The sequence below is a fragment of the Podarcis filfolensis genome, assembly GCF_964270895.1.
Source record: "Podarcis filfolensis genome assembly, chromosome: 9".
Lineage (NCBI taxonomy): Eukaryota > Metazoa > Chordata > Lepidosauria > Squamata > Lacertidae > Podarcis > Podarcis filfolensis.
Window position 1 is genome coordinate 7,777,153 of NC_139610.1, and position 21,067 is coordinate 7,798,219.

At 39.3% G+C, this 21,067-nt stretch overlaps 1 protein-coding gene across 12 annotated transcripts in view; it reads right to left on the bottom strand.

The window, feature by feature from the left end:
- LCORL (ligand dependent nuclear receptor corepressor like) overlaps nucleotides 1–21,067 on the bottom strand; it is a 62,839-nt gene that overhangs the window by 22,689 nt on the left and 19,083 nt on the right. For 5 of the 12 annotated variants that reach the window (XR_014551925.1, XR_014551926.1, XM_083629977.1 and 2 more), the window contains exons 2-6: nucleotides 20,965–21,030; nucleotides 15,892–15,971; nucleotides 13,848–13,977; nucleotides 11,170–11,424; nucleotides 7,187–7,277 (exon numbers count right to left, since the gene is read on the bottom strand). Coding sequence is in view for 10 of the 12 variants with exons in the window: in XM_083629977.1 (XP_083486103.1) it covers nucleotides 7,187–7,277; nucleotides 11,170–11,424; nucleotides 13,848–13,977; nucleotides 15,892–15,971; nucleotides 20,965–21,030 (622 nt within the window). In the remaining 2 variants the exon portion in view is untranslated. Of the gene's footprint in view, nucleotides 1–1,408; nucleotides 5,990–7,186; nucleotides 7,278–11,169; nucleotides 11,425–13,847; nucleotides 13,978–15,891; nucleotides 15,972–20,964; nucleotides 21,031–21,067 lie in introns of those variants that run through there. The other 7 variants (XM_083629974.1, XM_083629978.1, XM_083629976.1 and 4 more) reach the window with 4 other exon arrangements.

The window sequence follows — 21,067 nt, forward strand, 5'->3', positions numbered from 1 at the left end:
AGAAACAATAAAACTTCCTGTTATTGATCATGTATAAAAGTCTCACAGTACTCTGACTTTTCACTGATTTAGATGGGACTTTAAATCCCTTCAGCAGCCATAGTCTATCCATCTATGAATGGAGACGATCTCTAGAGGTCAGTAAGCAACTGATATAATAAAAACCCAAGATTTGCACTGGGTTACAGAAGACCCGTGTTCAGGCAATGTAGATAGGCTTCCCTCAAAACGCTGTCCTAAGGGTGGATTCACAGTATAAGTACTGCAAAGGAAACACAATTCCTGAACCATGTTTCTATCACAACACTAATGTAGGGGTATTTGAATGGGAGAACTAATGGACAGAGGGTTCATATCCCTTTAAACTATCCATTTGCACAAATACTAGTACAGCATGTGCAAGATTACCTCCTACTGAAAAGGCCATGGAAAAAGTCAAGCCATGCTTCCTAACAGCCAGGTTACAATGAGAAAAATGTCATCTTGCAAAATATTCAGTTTCAGAATGTGTTCTATAAACTTGAATAGTCAAGCACAATAATTTAGATTGGCATCATACCAGTCATTCACTTTTACAAAGTAAATAATCTCTGCAAGTAAATGTATGCATTAAAAATGTTTGTATGAATTTCTCAGACCTGTCCACTTCAAATATAAATGTCAGCCCCTAATTGTGAAAGAATGACATGCTTCATGTTATTAGGGCACCAAGAATGGCAGAGAAATAAACTATAAATGTATCTGAAGGTATGATTCCCATCAGTGATAAAGATTGTAGAAAAGGAAACAAGAGGTAGTACATACATATACCTTGAGGACACATATACATACATAGAATAGCTTAGCTTCTCTACTGAATTTCCAATACTGTTTCTCGCTGCACATATAGTGCCATGCATAGATTAGGCTACACAGTTAACAGTATTTTACTTTTGTTTTGACACTAAAGGGGAAATTGCAATGAGATTTACCACTAGTCCTATGCATTTTATTTTACCACAAAGTGCAGAAAAGTTTAAAAGCTATGTGTTGGCTTTAAATGGGCATTTAAAAGAGCATGTTATAATAATATGGATTTCCTCATCTGGTCTACAATTAAAATACAAGTATTTATGAAATACTGGAAATTGAAACTGATTATAAATGTGAAAATGAATTTGTAAAATTTGCAGATCAGAACTGATCGGTTTCCCTAACCATGGGGGGAAATCCAGCAAGAAGTTCTCCTGCACACATCCCATTTAAATAAATGGAATCTGCGCAAGAGGCAGTGGCCCATATATGAAAAATATTGCCCTGTGTCAATGTTTGTGCTAAGTGTGTAAAAAGTGCAATTGTCACTTATTGTAACTTTGCTCTTGTTATACCACTGTTGTCTTGCCCATGGATTAAATCAAATGAGGCAACATAAAAGTATTTTTCTTTTTACTGAATGAGCAAATCAATGACACATCAGTTTTGTAAATTTATGTGCAAAAGCATTGAAGTGCTTTACTAAAAATTACAACACAGAAACACATTAACAAATTCATACAATCAGATTTAGAAATATAACAACACAAAGAGGAAACAGAATTACAGTACATTTACAACACAAGACAAATACATGGAATTCATTAGAAAATATTGTAATAAATAATTCATGAATTATAGTGCAATTGATTTATGCATAAATAGAACTAATTGCCTAGAAATCAGTTATTAACAAAATCTGTCAAAAATCAAGGCAGCCACAGAGTTTTACTAAATTACTGCAACAATGGAAATACTGCAATTAAAAAAAACACACAAATACAGGTATTTGTACTGTAAACAACTAAAAAAAACACAGTATTACTAAAGTTAATATACAATTTAATTTAATATAAAATAGTCATTAGCTACCAGAAATGGTTTAAACAACTTTACTGAGCAGTAGTTCTAAAAACAGAGGCACTGTTTTTTTTTTAATATAAAATACTTGAGAAACATTCAAATAAGTAGAAAGCATGTAGGGCTTGCTTTCACCTTCATTTAAAAGTCTGCTGAAATATGTATTTTCAGAGACTTGTCAATTTCTAAGTAGCATCTGGTAACTGAATTTAAAAGTACTTCAAAATTATAACTTAAACAACCTTTTTAAAAGAACACATTAGGGATGGATAAGGGGAGTCTATGCATTTCCCTGGCTTTCCTCAGTTGTATAATCAAAGGTTCAGACCATTCATTAGAAATAATTACATTTCTTTTTTAAAACGTACAGGTTGAGCATTATCTACAAACTATCAAAAAATATTTTAATATACTATTTCTGACCAAAAATAAATACAAGTACTAAAATGCTGAAAATTAATATTACATATAAAACTACCACTGTTAAAAGTCAATAGCAAAATGATCCCTGATTTTATGAATCCTGTTACTTTTTTGGTCAGGCCACCTTTTAAAATGATATTAAAAGTGTACTGTAATGTCTTTGATATATATATCTCTGACTAAAGTCTAATATTGTCTGAGAAATTTAAAAAAAAAAAAGGCTGAGATCTAAGAAGTCGTGCATCAGTGGGAAATCCTCTCACAGTGGAATCCCCCCTTATGTCACGTAACACAGTGGTCCAGAGGTTCTTGACCCTCAGGAACCATTTTTCAGGGGGGACAAAGGAACTGTAGTGAGAAGGATGGAAATGATGGTGTCTAAGAAGGATCCCAGCTCATGTATTAAGCAGTAAACTAAGTCCCAATAGCTCTCCAAGTAAAATGTTCTAGAAAAGACAGTGAAACCTGTAATCTTTTTTTTTCTACTGGGAAAGACACAAGAAATCAATCATCTTAATCCTGACAAAAATATGGCTTAGTTCTTCAAAATGAAAGATGACCTGGACACCTGATGTTTGATGCTCTCTTAATTTCTCTAATACAGAATTTTGCTTTTAAAAGATTTCCTAATACGCAACAGAGCTGAAGAAGATTCAGCACGGAACTAAGAGGCCAGTTTTGTTACCTTTATTTTATATTGTCACTCCAGTTTTTAAAATATCAAAAAGAAAGGGTTGATTCCCCTCTCAATAGTTTATTATGAAATGTTACCAACTGAGGTGGATAGCATACTTTTAAAATATAATGGCATGTGAATTCAGATGGTATAATTCACAGAGTCGAAATAATATTACCTTACACAAAATGTTGCTTAGAACGTGTTCAGTCACACATGCATGGCAAAATGCAGTGTCTGAAAATTGTAAGCTTTCCCATAAAAATCTAGTTTTTCAATGAAAAAGGCCATGGGTGTCTCCATTAATATGAGATATGATTTGACAGTATACCCAGGTTACATAGTATAAAATCTAGTGGCTATGATCCTTCCCTTAGGGGGCACATTGCCAACACATAAGGAATTTCCATAGGGCTCAAAAGCAACTCTGTTGCTCTGCTTATGCCCTGAGCCCATGTGAACTCACAGGTAGCACAGTGGATGGTTTTCCGGGACTGGATGTGTACGTGTGTCCCAGACATTCACACAGCCCCACTTGGTCAAGTTACATAAGCTCTGGTGCTTGCAAAAATTGGAGGTGCACACAGGGATCCCATCTCCCAGGCTGCCTTAGTGCACTGCTTGCGTGCTTACTGGGAGAGCCAAGTGGAGCATGGTAAATCTATGAACACAAAGGGATTCTTCTTGCAGGGAAGGATCATGCCCAGTACGAATACTCTGAAATTCATTTAAAAAACTGTAATCTAAAGGTAACTGGTCCTCTGAGATTCTATGAAAAGTTATATATTTAAAATGAACTGCCCGGCTTCCAAACAGTAAATATACAAATAATCTCTAGTTACTGAAGATTCGAAACAGTTTCACTTTTTCATATCTGTAATTCTATAAGACCCTGAACTGTAAATTTGGTTATTAGCAAAGTGATGATGTATCGGCCCACCAAAATGAAAACCTGATGTTCATTTTGATAAAGTAAAAAGTTTTGAAATGTCACAGCAGCAAATACATTACTGTTACAAGTGAGGTTTTTCAGTAGGAGTGTTACACAATCCTTAAATAAAATGTAAGTAGTCATAACACCAACTAACTAATCAGCACACTTAAACCAAAATAACCATTCTCAAGCTCATTCTGTGCACATTATGAACATGCTCTAATCTGCATTCCAACTTTCATCTTTAACCCTTACAAGTTAGCTTATTTTCCACACTAAAGGAAAACAGTTAATTTTATGCCTTTAGTATTCCATCTTATTTAATAGTTAATCATTCTATAGCTACACTAAATTTGTCAGTTTTCACAAGTATATATTTTGTAAACACCAATTTCTTGCTAAACCAACAATAAAATGAAAAGAACCGAGTTTTATACCTAACACACGCTTTTAAAAATGAAACTTTATCTATATCAGATGTTTAGCCTTTATGTAGTTTCTCTTCCATAGAAAATTCTATATTCAGCTAATACTTCACATTAGTTTCCAAGTTAAGAAACTAGCACTGTCCCCTAAATTTCCCTTGATTTGTATTATTTTCAGCTACTTGCAACTTCTGAAAAATTCTGAGGCATAAATGTCTTCAAAGTATTAATCATGTATTTCCTTAATAAGATGGATTATTGAATGGCTAGGGTCACTCTTCATCAGTAAAAAAAAAATGCTTCACGTGACAAATACATGTTATTCCAAACATTTTATGCTATTGACTACTGAATAAAACCTGAATCTTTTTCACTTATTTGTACAAGGATTATATTAAATACAAACTATCACAATTGTGATCGATTCTATCATTTTGTCCACAGTGAAAACCCTGAATAAAGTTATTCTTCAAAAAGGCATGTATGTGGTTTCTGAACTGTAAAATTTGTCTTCTGTCTAAGTGAATTTTTCTGTTTCTCATGTGTGTATGTTGAACACAGCCGCATACACACACACGCACGCACGCACGCACACACACGCACACAGAGGTTTCTAACAAATGAAACTATATAGGCTTGCTGCTATTTTTGCAGGTGCCAGTCCCTGAATCCGTTATGTTAAATAACCCAGTGTCTTGCAATCGGAGTTTCTTTTTCGGCGGAGTCTTCAGCGTTCCAGATCTTTCTTTAACTTTGTATTCTAAAGTGCTGTGAGGTACCCCATATATTCCTTGTGCTTTGGAAACACTCATTTTTCCACTCATTACCATTGTGATAGCTTCCTCCATTATTTCATGATCATATTGTCGGTAGCGACCACGTTTTTTCCTTGGCTGTTTGTTATCCTTGCGATCTAAACCATCTTCTGTGGATTCAGAGGTGCCATCAACAATTCCATTCTTAGCATTAAGACACAAAGGAGAGAGGTCCCCATGCAGAAAGTATGAATCAACACTTGACTGAGTTACAGATGCAGAACATTCGATTTTGTTCTGTTTTGGGAGTATATTTTTCAATTTTTGAAGAGCTGATCCTTCTAAGACTGATGGGGTTTTGGAAACATGGTACATAACATCCAGAAGTCCAGCACTATCAGGCTGTTGTTTGGGCACAGCATTGATTCTTAGCTGTGGAATTTTTAACTGTACTGTTGGAGCTGAAGTTTCATATTGTACGTTTTCATTTTTTTCTTTAAACTGAGTGACCATTCTTTGTAGAGTTAACTGATGGAGGTAACTGGAAGCTGTTGGGAATCTTAATTCTGAGGTTTCAAGTAGAGTGAGTTTACTTTTTTCTGTGCGCTCTGCTTGAGCTTTTGCCCACAAGGCTACTTTTTGCAGCACTGCACAAGTTTCTCTACTGTCTTTGTAAGAGTAACTGTCATTGAAATCTCGAGTTTTGTTTCTAAAGGGTGCAGGCTTTCCTGCTGGTAAGGCTTCTAAGTGGAGAAGTAAAGTTTTTTGAGGTATGCCATAAAGTATGCCTGCTTTATTAATGTCCAGTGCTCCGGACTGAATGTCTTTCAACGCTTTTGAGAGCAAACCATCTGCAAACTCAGCACTTCTTTCCACATAGTCCTCTCTGTGTCTGTGGAGTCTCCTGGATGGATGGAATGAAACGATGGTGAACTGATGCATGAGAGACTCTCACACAGCTATGGAAGGGAAGGGTCCACTCCTTTATTATACTCCTTGCTTAGGTAACATCACTGCTTCTGATACTTTTAAGTCTTTGAGATGTGGTAGCTATTGATTACCATAGCAAAAGCTACAGTTCTGGTAGGACCATGTGTCAAAAATGATACCCCAGCTTCTACAGCAGCCCTTCCAAGAACTTTAAATCCTAGCTCAGTATTTGATAACTTTCGTATCTGCTTGCAATTCCCTTTTGACAGATGCTTGCAGAGTAACACTTAAAAACTTTACACAATTTAACATCCATTGAATGCCCCCATCCAAAAGGAGTTTTGTTAGTAGAAACGTGACGTTACCGCTAAACAAGTAATAAAAGAGTCAACCCCCTCATAGAAACTTCGTTGCAACTACTAACAGAAAACATATTAAGACATCCAACTAATTTTTCAGTTTTGCAATTAAGTCCTAATCTTACATCCTAATTGCTAATAAAATGATCTATTTTTTTCCACGACTATCTGAAAAAACAAGCAATTTTAAAACAACATGGAATAATTCTATTGAACTGTTAGTCTTTTAAAAAAAAGTTTGCAAAAAGCACAATTGACAAAAAGAGCCTGCTATTGATGGAAGGATACTAAAATTATAATATCTGTTATTTAACTATTATTTCAGTAAATAGTACATTTCAGCACATTAAACATCTAATAATAAATGGGTCTCTCAGCAGCATGACACAAGTGGTAGTATCAAAATGCAAGAATGGCCATCAAGAGCTCTCTCTTTCATTAGGAAACAATAAGGAATATAGCTGTTTCTTTAAAAAACTTTCTACTATTAAAATGTAAATATTTTTCTTTGTCTCTAAATCATGAAGAATAAATTTTCTTCAATAGCCTAGTTTCCTTATGTATGTAAGCATTCAGTAAAGTTTGGTGATTGTTCTGATAACTTTTCTTTAACAGAAAAATGTGAAAAACACAAAATGAAACATATGAGTTATATATGAACACACAATTATGAGTGACTCTTTGGCAAAAGCAAAACATGTGTCAGTAAACATTTTACAGAAATCGGTTACAAAAGAAATCTGTTTTCAAGCTTAAAATTTAATTTCCATTTATTACGTTTAACAAAACAAAAATAATGCTTATTTGCTTACCCAGACACAGAATTTTCAGAACAAGATCCATCATATGCTGACTGTTCCAAGCTTGTTTTCTTTGTAGAAAGATCTAGCACTCCATCCCCTATTGTAATAGCAAACAGTGTAAGGATTACTTAGGTAATAGGTTTCCTTTACAGTAACAAAATTCATTTTTGATTGTATCCCTCCCTCCTTACGCTGGTCTACGACAGTAATAAAGATTTGTTGTTGTTGCTATCTCTAACTTTACAAAACATCGAAGTACAATGGTCGGGTCGCTGTAGGTAAGATCTAACAAATTGTAGGTCTCAATTTGTAGGTTGTCAACATGATTAATTCTTCATTCACCAGTTCCTCAAAGTCACCCTTACCCTTCTACAATTAGGCTTGGCTCCAAGAGAAGGCTTTTTTCAAGCCTAGCTTTTGCTGAGGTGCATGTGATCTTCCTGTAGATTACAGCTGGGGAGTGAGGGTTAACCATGCCTTCCCCAACTGCACTCTCTAGGAAGATTACTCCCCATTAAGCTTGAAAAAGCTAAAACATTTCTTTCAAGCCTAATTACTGGCAGTGGAGAGAAATATGAGTGCCCTTGGAGCATGCATGTGCTGTAGTGGTGTGTGATGAGTGCCCATGACAGTTTATCGGGTTTTCAAAATGCGCTCCCAGATCTAGAAAGGTTGGTGACCTATGGTGCAGGTCATGTATGCCCCCAGCACTGTGACCAAATAGGGTTCCAAGTTCCACATATAAGCCTGATCTATACATGCAGCAGAATGAGAAAAGTGGTAAAATGTACTGTACTACTTCTGCCTGGAGATGAAGAATGCTTTTTTAATGCTCCCCTATCCATGCCACATGACCTGTCTGCGGACAAACACCGGCTCCCTCAGCCAGTAAAGCGAGATGAGCGCCGCAACCCCAGAGTCGTTCGCGACTAGACTTAACTGTCAGGGGTCTCTTTACCGATTTCCAGCAAGTTAAAACCTAGCATAGCAGAGAGAAAGGTACTAATCCAGTCTGTTTCACAATGTGCTAACCTTCTAATTGCAGGAAGATTTTACACACAGGAACATTTAAAAATGTGATTGCCCACCAGCAACCTGAAATGATACTGCCCATCCTACTATCTCATTCTGCTACATATATGTTTTACATTCAACTGATGGCAGATATATATAAATTATGCAATTAGACTATATACCATTAAGATGAGTAAATGAGCTACATAATGAGATGACAGAAAGCTACTTCTCATACTGCCATGTTCATAATTACATGGCAGTGGCACAATAGTGGGTAGTATTAAGCATATCTGGCGCCGTGGTGCAAAGCTCCCTCTGGCGGTGCCCCCCCCTTCCCCAGAGTTTTTAAGGGAGGATGGCACTGCCGGCGGGCTGGAGGAGGCGGGCAGCAGTTGGAGGGCGGCTCCTCCAGCGGGGAAGAGGCGGAGGGTGGACGTGGCATCTCCTGGCTCAGCTGGCCGCTTCGTGCCGCGGTGGCCATGGCAGACGGAGGCTCTGGGCGCAGCTTCGCCACGGCATGGAGGAGGCGGGCGAGGGCGACGAGCTGATGCTGGGAGGCGCCACGTCCAGCCTCTGCCTCTTCCCTGGCGCCCTCCAGAACTTGGTGCCCTGGCGCCCCTCTATGGGTAAGACGCCCCTGGGTGCATGCCATGTTTAACTTAGGAAAAATGCTGCAGCTTAGCACAAAAGCACTGGGAGGCATATCCTTAATTATATAGCTTTAAAGAGAATATATTGGCAGATAGTTACAGATACTCAGCCATTTCAAAGTACAGGTTGAACAAATGGGTTGGAAATTGGGGATTTCTCTTTAGCTTAAATTTCAGATATCAGAAATGAGTAAAAGTGTCTGTAACCCATCCTGAGAAGTGCCTGGTCATTAGTACTCTTTAGGTATTTGATAGGAAAAGTGGGGGAATAGCAAGGTCTGACCAAAGTAAGTGGTGAACAGGTGTATTTGCAATTCTGGGCACCTGTCAAAGTTGACCCACAGCCAGGAAGGAAATTAAGGATCCAGTACGATAGTTGGACCAAATCCCCACTCCTGAGGCCTATAGGACATCATCTTCATCTGCCTGGCTGAGCTGCAAGCTATTATTTCAATAAGTGTCTTTAATAACTACTTTTTATAACAGCCATCGTTAATATGATATATAAAATTTATACCTGTCAGCATTTTCAGCCATTTGACTTTGTTATATTGTACAACAGAAGTATCAATAACATGCTTACAACCCATTTCACTGCTCTTTGGCATTGTACACACCTGGAGGGTATTAGATTTTACTCCCTCAATCTTCATTGCTCAGTGCAGTCCTACCCCTCTTCTACTCATTAAGATATCTGAAATTTAGGCTAAAGAGAAATCCCCTGCTTCATGGCCCATTCGTTCAGCTGCTGCAACCCCCAACCCCATCATGCAACCCCCAACTCCATCATGCTGCTTGGAATAAAACTACACATTTTCAGAAAGGGCATTTTCTGAAAATGAAAACAGCAGCTGTAGAGAAGATGTATTAACACAGGTAAGTATGACTCCTACTACAAACCCCCACCCCCAATGTTGAAAGTCAAAAAGAGGCAAGTTTAAATGCTGGCTTCTAAAGTAAAACATACATATACAGAAAATTTATACAACAAAATAAATTAATTTTCACTAAATAAGTATATGTCTGTGAACAGTCTTATTCCTTCTATTTAAAGAGGCTATAGCAATGGAATAAAGACAAGACATTTATATACTACCAACAATTTATTTTGTGTCTGCAAAAGTCCATATATTAATCCATCCAACAAAAGGATAATTAAGACCTAAGGATGCTAACTTGCTCAGTATTAATTCTCTTTAATGGCATTTTGAAATTAAAATGGTTACTGCTAACTCTTTGTTCTGCATTTTTAAATAAATAACTTTAAAGAGGCACTAATTTACATGGAGAAGCTGCAATACTTAACTCTCTTTCACTGAAATCAGTGACCTGACTTTGGAAGAACTATCTCCTTATTTCTTTCATGAAGTCCTGGTTAGAACTAAATTACAAATGAACTTCATGTGAGCTGTCCCTTCCTGGTTTGATTTGGATATATGGTCAATTTAAGAGGGATTTTTAAAAAACAAAAACAGAGAACGATGCTTACAACTCTGAAAGAACATCAAGGTTAATCATTATGCCCAACTAACTATACTTTCAATCTTCATTTGTGGCTGACAGCACATTTAGCAGAAATACGCAATTCAGTCTTGTAATTTGCCACTTGCCTGCACTAAGTAGCTGGCAGCTTTCCATGGGTAAGCACCCAAGTGGCAAATTATATTGTCCTCTACAATTTTCACTGCAGGTGTAGCCAGCACATGCGATTTCAGGGGCAGTAAGCTAGGGCTGGCTACCCTTCCCATCAATCTGTTTTCTCTTTTTACAGGTCTTTAAAGGCAGAAGCCACAGAACCTGATACAGTGGCTGTGATTCTCTCACTGGACTTTCTCACTGGGCCTTTGTATCTAGGAGCTGCAGCAGGGGAAGAAAATCTGTGCTTTTCTTATGCTGTGTGTGGGACAATAAGCACAGTAATCTTGCTTCCCTCTTGCTTGCTTTCACTTGGATTCAGAGTCTATGGGAAGTGCTGGTGGCAAAGGAAGGATGTGGATGATTCCCACAGCAACTGGTTACAAACTGGTTACATTTTAATGGCCCTACTCCAGCAACTACTTAAGAGATATATTCCTAGAGGTTCTCAATTCATTTTAAAAACTCAATGTGAACAGGTGTGTTTAAAATCTGCTCATTTAAATATGGTGCGGCCATACGTGCAAGAGACTCATGTATGATCTGAGGACTGTGGCACCTATCTTTACAAATTATTTTGTATAGATAATAGTAATTGAAACTGTATTCAAGATAGCTTTCTTATTTATCATAAAACTCAATGAATTTCATTTCTAATCACATCAAACAAACAACAAAAAAGAAATTTACCTTGCTGAGTATTCTGCTCTTGTATTCGATTCACAGTGAGGTCTAGAGGGCTATCCTGTTCTTCCTGAAATGAATTTTCTGTTTGGTTCATTTGGATACCTTTACATATCAGACTTGTTTCATATGACGAACCGTTTCTATTTTCTTGCATTTTACTACTTTTTGAAATGTATTCAATTGCAAATTGACGGATCATCTTTTTCATTAATTCCTGAGCAACTAAGGGAATGTTAGGATCACAGTTCTGAGGAAGATCTGTAGGAAAATAATAGCAAATAAACATATGAATTAGAATAAACACATTTACTGCATTTGCTTTATCCGTCTGCATCAAGACTTAATACTCCAATGGAACATTTCTAAAGTTGTCCGTCTATGCCATGGGTAGGCAAACTAAGGCCCGGGGGCCGGATTCGGCCCAATCGCCTTCTAAATCAGGCCCGCGGACGGTCCAGGAATCAGCGTGTTTTTACATGAGTAGAATGTGTCCTTTTGTTTAAAATGCATCTCTGGGGTTATTTGTGGGGCATAGGAATTCGTTCACCCCCCCCCAATACAGTCCGCCCCCCCAAGGTCTGAGGGACAGTAGACCGGCCCCCTGCTGAAAAAGTTTGCTGACCCCTGATCTATGCTCTACAGATTTCACTTATTTAAATAATAGCAGTTAATTCAACATTTTCTGTAAGTCCTGTCGGCTCAACAAACTCAAGGGCTAAAATCCCGAAGAAAGAATACAAATATACACAAGAGAATCGCACTTGTAGTCAAATATTTATCTAGTTTCTGCTCTAAGATCTTCAATGCCGAAAAGGCAGCTGCTTCTTCAGCTCTCAAAATACAGAAAATCTGGGCTAGAAAGGCCTCAACTGCATAGAATTGGAAGGAACCAATTGGAAGAGTCGGCTAGCCCAACCCCCTGCATTGCAGGAATCTTGCAGGAGAAGCTTCCATGAATAGACAACCTTCACCCCTTACCCTAGTACCCAGCAGAAAGTACTTTGCCCATGCATTCTGAAATACTGCTATCATCTGAGCAGGACATTAATCTACAGTGGTAGCTTGGGATGCAAATGAGATCCGTTCCGGAGCCCCATTCGTATCCTGAACAGAACGTAAGACGCGCCTGCACGTCCCGCTGCTTCTACGCATGTGTGCGACGTCATTTTGACCGTCTGCGCATGCGTGAGCGGTGAACCCGGAAGTAATGCGCTCCGTTACTTCCAGGTCACCGCGGAGCGCAACCCGAAAATACTTATCCTGAAGCATATTTATCCTGAGGTATGACTCTACTTTTCAAAAAGTATTTATATCCCACCATTTTTTCCATTCAAGGTAGCTTACAAAAAAAAAGGTATTAATAAAGCGATATCCCTGACCCACTTGCAAGCTGATTTTAAGGATCGATGTTTGCTACTACAAAAATAGGCAGAAACATGTAATACTGTAGTAGGAAACGCTTAATTGACACTAGGGCTGAACAATGTCTGGCTTTCAACATTGTGATATACCAATATAACATGATGTCTGAAATAAGGATGTAACTATGTAGAGGTGAACAGGGTAATGTCCTGGAAACTGCTATTACTTGGCCCTCCAGCTGTTTTGGGACTACAACTCCCATCATACCTAGTTAACAGGACCAGTGGTCAGGGATGATGGGAATTGTAGTCCCAAAACAGCTGGAGGGCCAAGTTTGGCCATCACTGACTTAGGGGTATATTTACTTACCTTTAACATATTTTTACAAATGTTATTTTATGGTACAGAGCAACAGAGACAGAAGGCACCGTGATAACTGGCTTCACGGTTTTCCCCACACCACACACACACACTGTGATTCGCGATATATCACCACGTTGAAAATTATGAAAGTGTTACCACAACGTGAACTTCAAACTGATTTTTGACAATGTATCAATACATTGCCCAGCTCTAATTGGCACAAGAGTATATAGTCATGCATATATTACATGAAAGCTGACAAACTAAAATTGAAGACAACATGAAGATTATTAGATCTAGAAATTCCTGCAAAGTAAATGAGGTACCCACACTTGATTGGCTTTTGTTTAGCCCTACAGGATCTGATGCATAATCTTGGTATGCTCCAGAAGCTGTCATTACTCTTGGATTCTCAGGCAGAAAATCATGTACGTTGAAATATTGCAGTTATATATTATGTGCTAAACAATGCCTGGAAAGCAGAGGTGTACACCACCATGCATGCCCTTGACTGAAAAGCCTAGTGTATATATGCTCAAAAAGGCAAGAAATTATGGAAACAGTCACAGCCATGCAATCTATGAAATGTGTGTGTTCCAGCTGCGGACTACTGCTAACTACTCTCCCTTTGCTCTCCACAAGTAGCTCCAGCATAGATACAGGACCATCCTGCATACAGTTCTATGCCAACCAAAAGGGAGGCCCACTCCATAATCAGTTCCCACTTAAAGTAGCTTTAGCATAAGGTAAGTGAATCAGAAATGCTTACCATTAGAAAAGGTTTTAAATTTTTAAAGAAGAATATAAAGCTACCCTGGGACAGACTGGCAATGGCAGAACATAGGAAAATTGCAAAGGGATGGCAATATCCAATTGCAGGGTTGTGTGTTGAAAGTGATTCAAAAGAATTACTAGACAAATACAATCAATTATGACATCAATTGAAGTAATATTACCTTTCTTGCGAAAGAGTGCATTTAGGTAATTCTCTGCTTGGCACTCAATTTTATCAGTGTTGGACTGGCCCTGAGATGATAGTTCCTCTGTAGGTGTTGACTGCAAAGAACCAATAATTGTCGTATGATCCTAAAAGGTATAAAGAACACTTCTAAATATGGGTAAATTATGGCTCTAAAAGTTTACAAATAGTGACTAAGATTAAGAAGGCTTTCCATTTTATTTTTTTTTTTTAAATAATATTTATTAAAGTTTCCAAAATACAGAAAGAGAAGAAAAGAAATTATGAAGATACATTCAGAACCTTATTTTCAAACATCCACTTTCTGGGACTCCCCCCTTCCCCCACCCCTACCGTATTCCCCTTTCATATTGTTGTTTCCACAAGTTCTGTTTCTGATTTAAAGCACAATTTATATACCCCATTGTTCAAATTTAAATTTATACAAACCTTATGCAACACCCTTGATAAAAAAAAGCAAAAGATCTCTCCCCATAGCCCGCCCCCTTTTCTTTCCACAATGTCCCCCTTTTTTCCCATTAAAGTAAAAGCACACAGAATAAAAGTATAAAAAAATAAGAAATATATTAGAAAAAAGAAAACCAATTCAGAAAATAGTTGCAAGCCTTTGGATTCTAATTCTCCCTCCCCTTCCCCGGTTTAATTTCCCTTATCCTCCAATCTATGTTTCCAGCCTGAAAGTCTTAAGTCCATCAATCCCATTTTTCCCCCAACTCCTTGCAGAATTATTTCCCATTTTTAGGATTACTTTTTAAAAATTAATTCCTAAATCTTTAAAAATGTCAAATTATAAAATTCCCCCCATTGTTCTTTCAAGGTTATAGTCCAGCTTCCTCTTGTTCCGCTGCTAAAACTTTCTTATTCAGAAGTTTAGTAACTCTACATGGGTTGTTGTTATTCAGGAACAAAAACTTGCGTTCAGTCCCTTCCTTCTTCAGTAAAATATTCTGTTGTCTCCTTTTAGTCTAAACACCCTGTAGACGAGATTCAGTTTCAGTTTTGCAGCTTTCCCAGGAGATAACCAGTTCTGTGAAATTCCGAAGTGTTGTATTTTTCCCGGCTTACGCCCATCTTTGTAATGTCCCGAAGCTCCTCTAGGGGGGTTGTTGTAACTTTGTTTCCAAAAATCCGATTGTTCTCCGTATTTTCGCCATTTTGTATTCAAGTCTTAACAAATTATATCAAGTTGTAACAAATTTGACCAGCAAGGTCCTTGTAATAAAATCCTCTTTAAAATTCCGACTTTGACAGCTACTTTGACAGCTGTCAAAATCACCGGCTCTTTTCACCAGGCTCACTCCTCAATCGCCCCGGTTCCCAGGGAGGGGGGTGCATTTTCCTTCTCCTTCAATTCTTCCTCCAGCACAATTCTTGTACTTTCCCATCATGGAATTCTTGATTTTAGCAAAGATACCGTTCTTTTTGGGCCTTGGCTTCCCAATCCTTGTTTTAAAATGTCTACAATAGGGAGGGGGACTGACTTCCTTTTTAGATCCCCCCCCGCTCATCTCAAATCCAAAAAATTTTTCTTCTTTTAAACCCGATTTCCAATTTACTCACGGGTTGTTGTTAAAAGTCCAAATTCTCAATGGAAGAAGTCAGCGCTCTCCGCCGGATGGCATGCGGCTTCGCTCGGCAGGGATGGCAGAGGACTCAAAGCACCACGCTTCTCCCCGGCACCCGATCCGTAGCCTTTAAAAAGGCTCCTTCACGAGTCGGGAGGGCGCTAGCGGTGCTAGCCGAGTCTCCAAGTCCACGGCCCCCGTGGCCGTGGTTTCTAAGGGTCCCCGCATCGCCGGTGCGGTAAAACCCAGCCCCTGCCGAGCCGGCTCCCTCCGGAGCTCGGAGGGAGTCCGCCATTCGGCGATGGCGCCAACCCGGAAGTCTCTAAGAAGGCTTTCCATTTTAAAAATATGCATTCATCAGCTCTTTTATACTGTAAAATAATTTGTATTCAAATAAGATTTTAATAAATATATTAGAAACCATCTCTTTCAACAATTTATAGCACACATACTCACACTGACTGTGTCTTTATGTAAATTACAAAAGGAACATTTTTCATCCATAGACCAGTCAGCCACTTCTTCTGGTTCACAGTCTAGAGGGGGAAATTAAAATAAAATTATAAAAATAAAGTGTTAAAGAAACTTATAATTGACTACTACCAAAGCAATTATCTGTTTAACTATTCTTAAGAAGAGATACTTTTACAATGAGCTGTCACCATGAGAAGATTGCATATGTACACAGCACATTCTTTTCAAAAAGATATACTGTATTAGTTTGGAGCCCAAGGGGATTAGTGACTTTTTCTGTTTATTTCAATGGAGCCTAAGTGCAAGTAACTATGACAAAACTTAAATTCCAGATTTCAGTGGAAACTAAGAATGACTAAGGCTGCAATCCCAAACCCCAGGACGCCCTCATGTTGGCTACCTCTGCTACCTCTACCTAACTTGGGAGTATGCCCCATGAAACTTATTTTTGAATAAACATGCATAGGATTCCAATATAACGCACTCTATTGAACACACTGAGATGTATTCTCTCCTCTAATATGTGATATGTGAAACACAAGTTACAGTGGTACCTCTAGTTACGAGCTTAAATTGTTCCAGAGGTCTGTTCTTAACCTGAAACTGTTATTAACTAGAGGTGTGCTTTCGCTAATGGGGCCTCTTGCGGTCGCCAGCACACGATTTCCGTTCTCATCCTGGGGCAAAGTTCTTAACTTGAGGTACCGTATTTTTTGCCCTATAGGACGCACTTTTTCCCCTCCAAAAATGAAGGGGAAATGTGGGTGCGTCCTATGGGGCGAATACAGGCTTTCGCTGAAGCCTGGAGAGCGAGAGGCTGTGCCGGCCTCCGGAGGGTCGCGCACAGCTGCCTGCCCTCCCGGGCTCCGTGCAGCTCTGCGCGACCCTCCGGAGCCCGGCGCCAAGCCACGCCGGCCCCCGGAGGGTTGCGCAGAGCTACCTGCCCTCCCAGGGTCCGCGCAGCTCTGCGCGACCCTCCGGAGCCCGGAGCCAAGCCGCACTGGCCCCCGGAGGGTCGCACACAGCTGCCTGCCCTCCCGGGCTCCGTGCAGCTCTGCGCATCCCTCCAGAGCCCGGCGCCAAGCCGCGCCAGCCTCCGGAGGGTCGCGCAGAGCTACCTGCCCTCCCGGGGTCCGCGCAGCTCTGCGCGACACTCCGGAGCCCGGCGCCAAGGCACGCCGGCCTCCGGAGGGTCATGCAGAGCTGCCTGCCTCCCGGGGTCCGCGCAGCTCTGCGCGACCCTCCGGCGCCAAGCCGCGCCGGCCTCCGGAGGGTCGTGGAGAGCTGCCTGCCCTCCCGGGGTCCGCGCAGCTCTGCGCGACCCTCCAGAGCCCGGCGCCAAGCTGCGCCGGGCTCCGGAGGGTTGCGCAGAGCTGCCTGCATTAGGAAGCCTCAGCGCGCTCGGGCTTCGCACAGCTGTCCGCAAACCTGGGGAGACGGGTGTCGCTCCCTATGCTTGCGGATAGCAGGCTCTTCTGGGGGCTGGGGTCGGGGGAAGCTCGGGCTTCCCCTGCGCCAGCCCCGTGCCTGGGGGGGGGGATAATTTTTTTCCCTTTATTTCCTCCCCCCCCAAAAAACCCTAGGTGCGTCCTATAGGGCGGTGCGTCCTATGGGGCGAAAAATACGGTAGCTCTTCCAGGTTAGCAGAGTTTGTAACCTGAAGCGTTTGTAACTCGTGGTACCACTGTATTTGCTTTCAGGAACTTTGAATGTTTCTCCATACTTCATTCAGATTGGGTTGTGTTTGTTTACAAAATTTAACATACTAGCATAAAGACTAAGAGTCTAGCACTAGCCAATTCTGTTTCTAACACTAGGATTTTTTCTAGTACCTAGAAGGCAGAGTAGTACTCTGTTAAGGAGGTGATGAAAATGCCATTGTCAGCTCCTGCTTAGTCAACCAATTGGGGGAAGACAAGGGGCATGACAGTATAAGCAAGATAGCAGCAGATGCTGGTAGGGCAATGCAGCTGAGTTGCTACTAAAGAAAATGTTGGCTGTTTAAAGATCAAAACAAATGAACACAGCACTGTGTATTTTCTTCGCTGGAGTCTGCACTCCAATAAATAAAACAACATTTTCTAGCACCTATTAGTCTATAGAAATCCCAAAGGGACTAAATTCAACAGGTATATATGGTGGAAAAGCAACAAACTAGAAAATCCCATACTGTATCTATCTTAGGACGGGCAATTTAATTATAGAAAATAATTGTGTCACCATAAATTAGTTCCAACTGAATTATACAATATACCATACCTTACTGTCTTTAATTAGTAGCAGGAGAAAACTCTTAATAACACTAAATTCTATCATGTCAAATTTTTCAAGATCTCTCCATATAAAATCATCCTGATTTTATGAAACCTAAACATTTTGATATCTCATTTATCTCTTAAATATTTTTCACTGAAATAAATGGGGCTCTAAAATGTTTAGATGGCAGGATTGTATATCTTGCTAGACTAGTACGTAAAGTAAAATCTATGCTCCCTTAAGCAAATATTTACAGATTTTTTTTCTTTTTATATTATTTGTTACATTTTATTTATTTATTTATTTAAAACATTTATATATTGCCTTTCAATGCAGTTTACAAAGACTAAAAACAACACAAAGAACAATAAACTATTCAGCATATAGACAACAATTAAAAAAAAACCAGCAGGTAAAAGTGCAATAAATTGAGAGTTTAAAATGTGGGCAAATGAGAGTTGCTATTTAACATAGTAAAAATGTTTTAAATGATTGGGTCATCAATCTAATTTCTGCCTGGTGCCTAAAAGAAAACAAAGTTGGCATTAGGCATATCTCACCAGGACGGCATTTCAAAGAGGCAAGCCATTCCATTTGGAAAATGGGTATTGACAGATGACTACTGTGTACTGGCCAATTAGTATCTTCCTTTCCTTCAAGAAGAATGTCAGTGCAACTATATGAAAGTAATAATAATGCTTAGCATTTATAATGCTTTTTATGAGTGTTGAGTTCCACAAACATCAGGTATGCTGAATCAATGAGTCCTGCATTTTGCTGAACTACAACTCCTATCAGCCTTAGCTGGCATGGTCATAATGGGATAATGAGGACTGTAGTTCAGAATCCTCTGGAGCAGAAGAGGGGAAGACATGTTTGCCATCCTCATATACATTATCTCAGAGAACCTTTCCAATCTCCTAAACTAGGTCACTATTATGTTCTTCATATTGCTGTTCAAGATGTAGGTAAGTGGAGGTACTGTCTTGACTTCACAGCCAAGATGTGAAAATGCTATCAATATTTAAATTAAACAAACAACTTACAAAATGAAAGGAAACTTTAAATGGCTTTAGTCCGGTCTTTGGTGAAATGCCTCACTAATTTTCCTGTATTGTTCCTACCATTGTGTTTTCCAACAGGAGAGGATGCTCAGGAGTAATACAGCATCTTGGACTATTTCCTAATTCCAAAAATCACTATGTTTCAAGAGGAATGTCAGCTGTAATGGCATGAAAATCCCCTACAACTTTTAGGAAACCAGCTTGATTTGTCAGTCTCCGCAGGTGGCGTATTTAGGTAGGTAACCATATCTACAGAGGAGGGGAAGTCCACTAAGCCTAAACCCTACCAAGTAGCTTTGCAGCCATGACAAAAGAACCATAACAAGTTATTCCACCTTCGGATCACTGTCATCCCAATCAACACAAAACATGAAAGCAAGACTGTGTCCAGACACTTGAGTGGTGACAGATATTAACAGACAGACTCACAGCTGTCATGGAGTTCATGAAATACTAACATGACAAGTATCGGTAGATCTCAGCATGGATGACATCCCTCAGAAAACAATCCTAGGAAACTGAGACCGTCCAGCTAACTTAGGTAGCAATACTGTTGGACTGTAGAATGGGTGATACATCCACCGGAAGCCCAGTTTTGTCTCTAACACTGACCCTTAAGAACATTCAAAATGACTGCCAGAGAACTTTTAAATGGTGAAATTGCAACAGACAACACTACCAGCATTCTTCACTACCCGTCTTCTAGGTTTAATAGGTTTAATATACTGCAACACAGAAAAATCCAGTGGGTAAAGCTGACTTTTAACTCAGCATCATCTGACCAGGCTTCTGTGATAAACGCTAGCTTAGTATGTTAATCAAGAATGAAATCTATTAATGGACCTGAATTGAGAAACAGAAGCTTAAAAACAAAAGGGATGCTGCTACGACAATGAGATGGGGAAGGGGAGATAACCCTCAAATGTCTACCAGCATTCTGCCCATAAGTCTATCTCACTGCCCCGGCCCTACCTGCTCCTGCCTTGGAATATGCATACCAAGGCCACTTCTATTCCTCTCTGCCCTGTCCAGACAACTCATTTCCAAGCAGTTTCCAATCACAGTAGAGAAAAATCAACAAATCCCAACACAGAGAACAAGTAGACTGATGTGCAAGGCACCCAAAAAGTAGTCTTCCTGACTTCTTTGAAGTCTCTTGTTATTTTCCCTGTTAACATCTTTTTTAATGGCAGAAGCAATAGCGTTGAAGCCATAAACATGGGAAAAGCTTTACTACTTGATTCTGACGACTCTGGAATCTAGTCCTCAGCCACTGCACCAACTCTCTTTTAAAAAGTTTTTTTTTAATTAAACAATAATTTGTTAAAAGAAATATATTTTTACAAATATACATTTGCACAGGATTCAGAAAAGTGAGACTTTATTCAGTTATGATAATAGTGCAAAATCATTACTCTTATCATATTTAATTAGTTCAAAAATAATCTTAGCAGTACACCGATTCCTGTTATTCCTTTCATAAGGTAACACCCCAAAAAGAAACTAAAAGTGTCAATATTCTAAAGTGAACAAAGTATCAGGAACACTTATGTTAAATCAAGGATGTTAAACTAATCTTAAATGAAGGTTAAAAGAAATGGAAAAGCACTTGTAGAGAACAGAACAAAGACAACAAACACTAAAATTCCCCAGCACAATTACTTATTTTTCAAAACATGCTTCAAATTGTCACATTATTTAAAGGTAGCCTTTAAGCACTTCAAACTTTTTTTACCTTCAAATAAACTGAGGTCTCTTCGTAGCCTTGGTCCATAAAGCCCTTCTAAAATACTTTCAAAACCTACCAAAAAGAAAAATTGAAACATTTTACAATTACA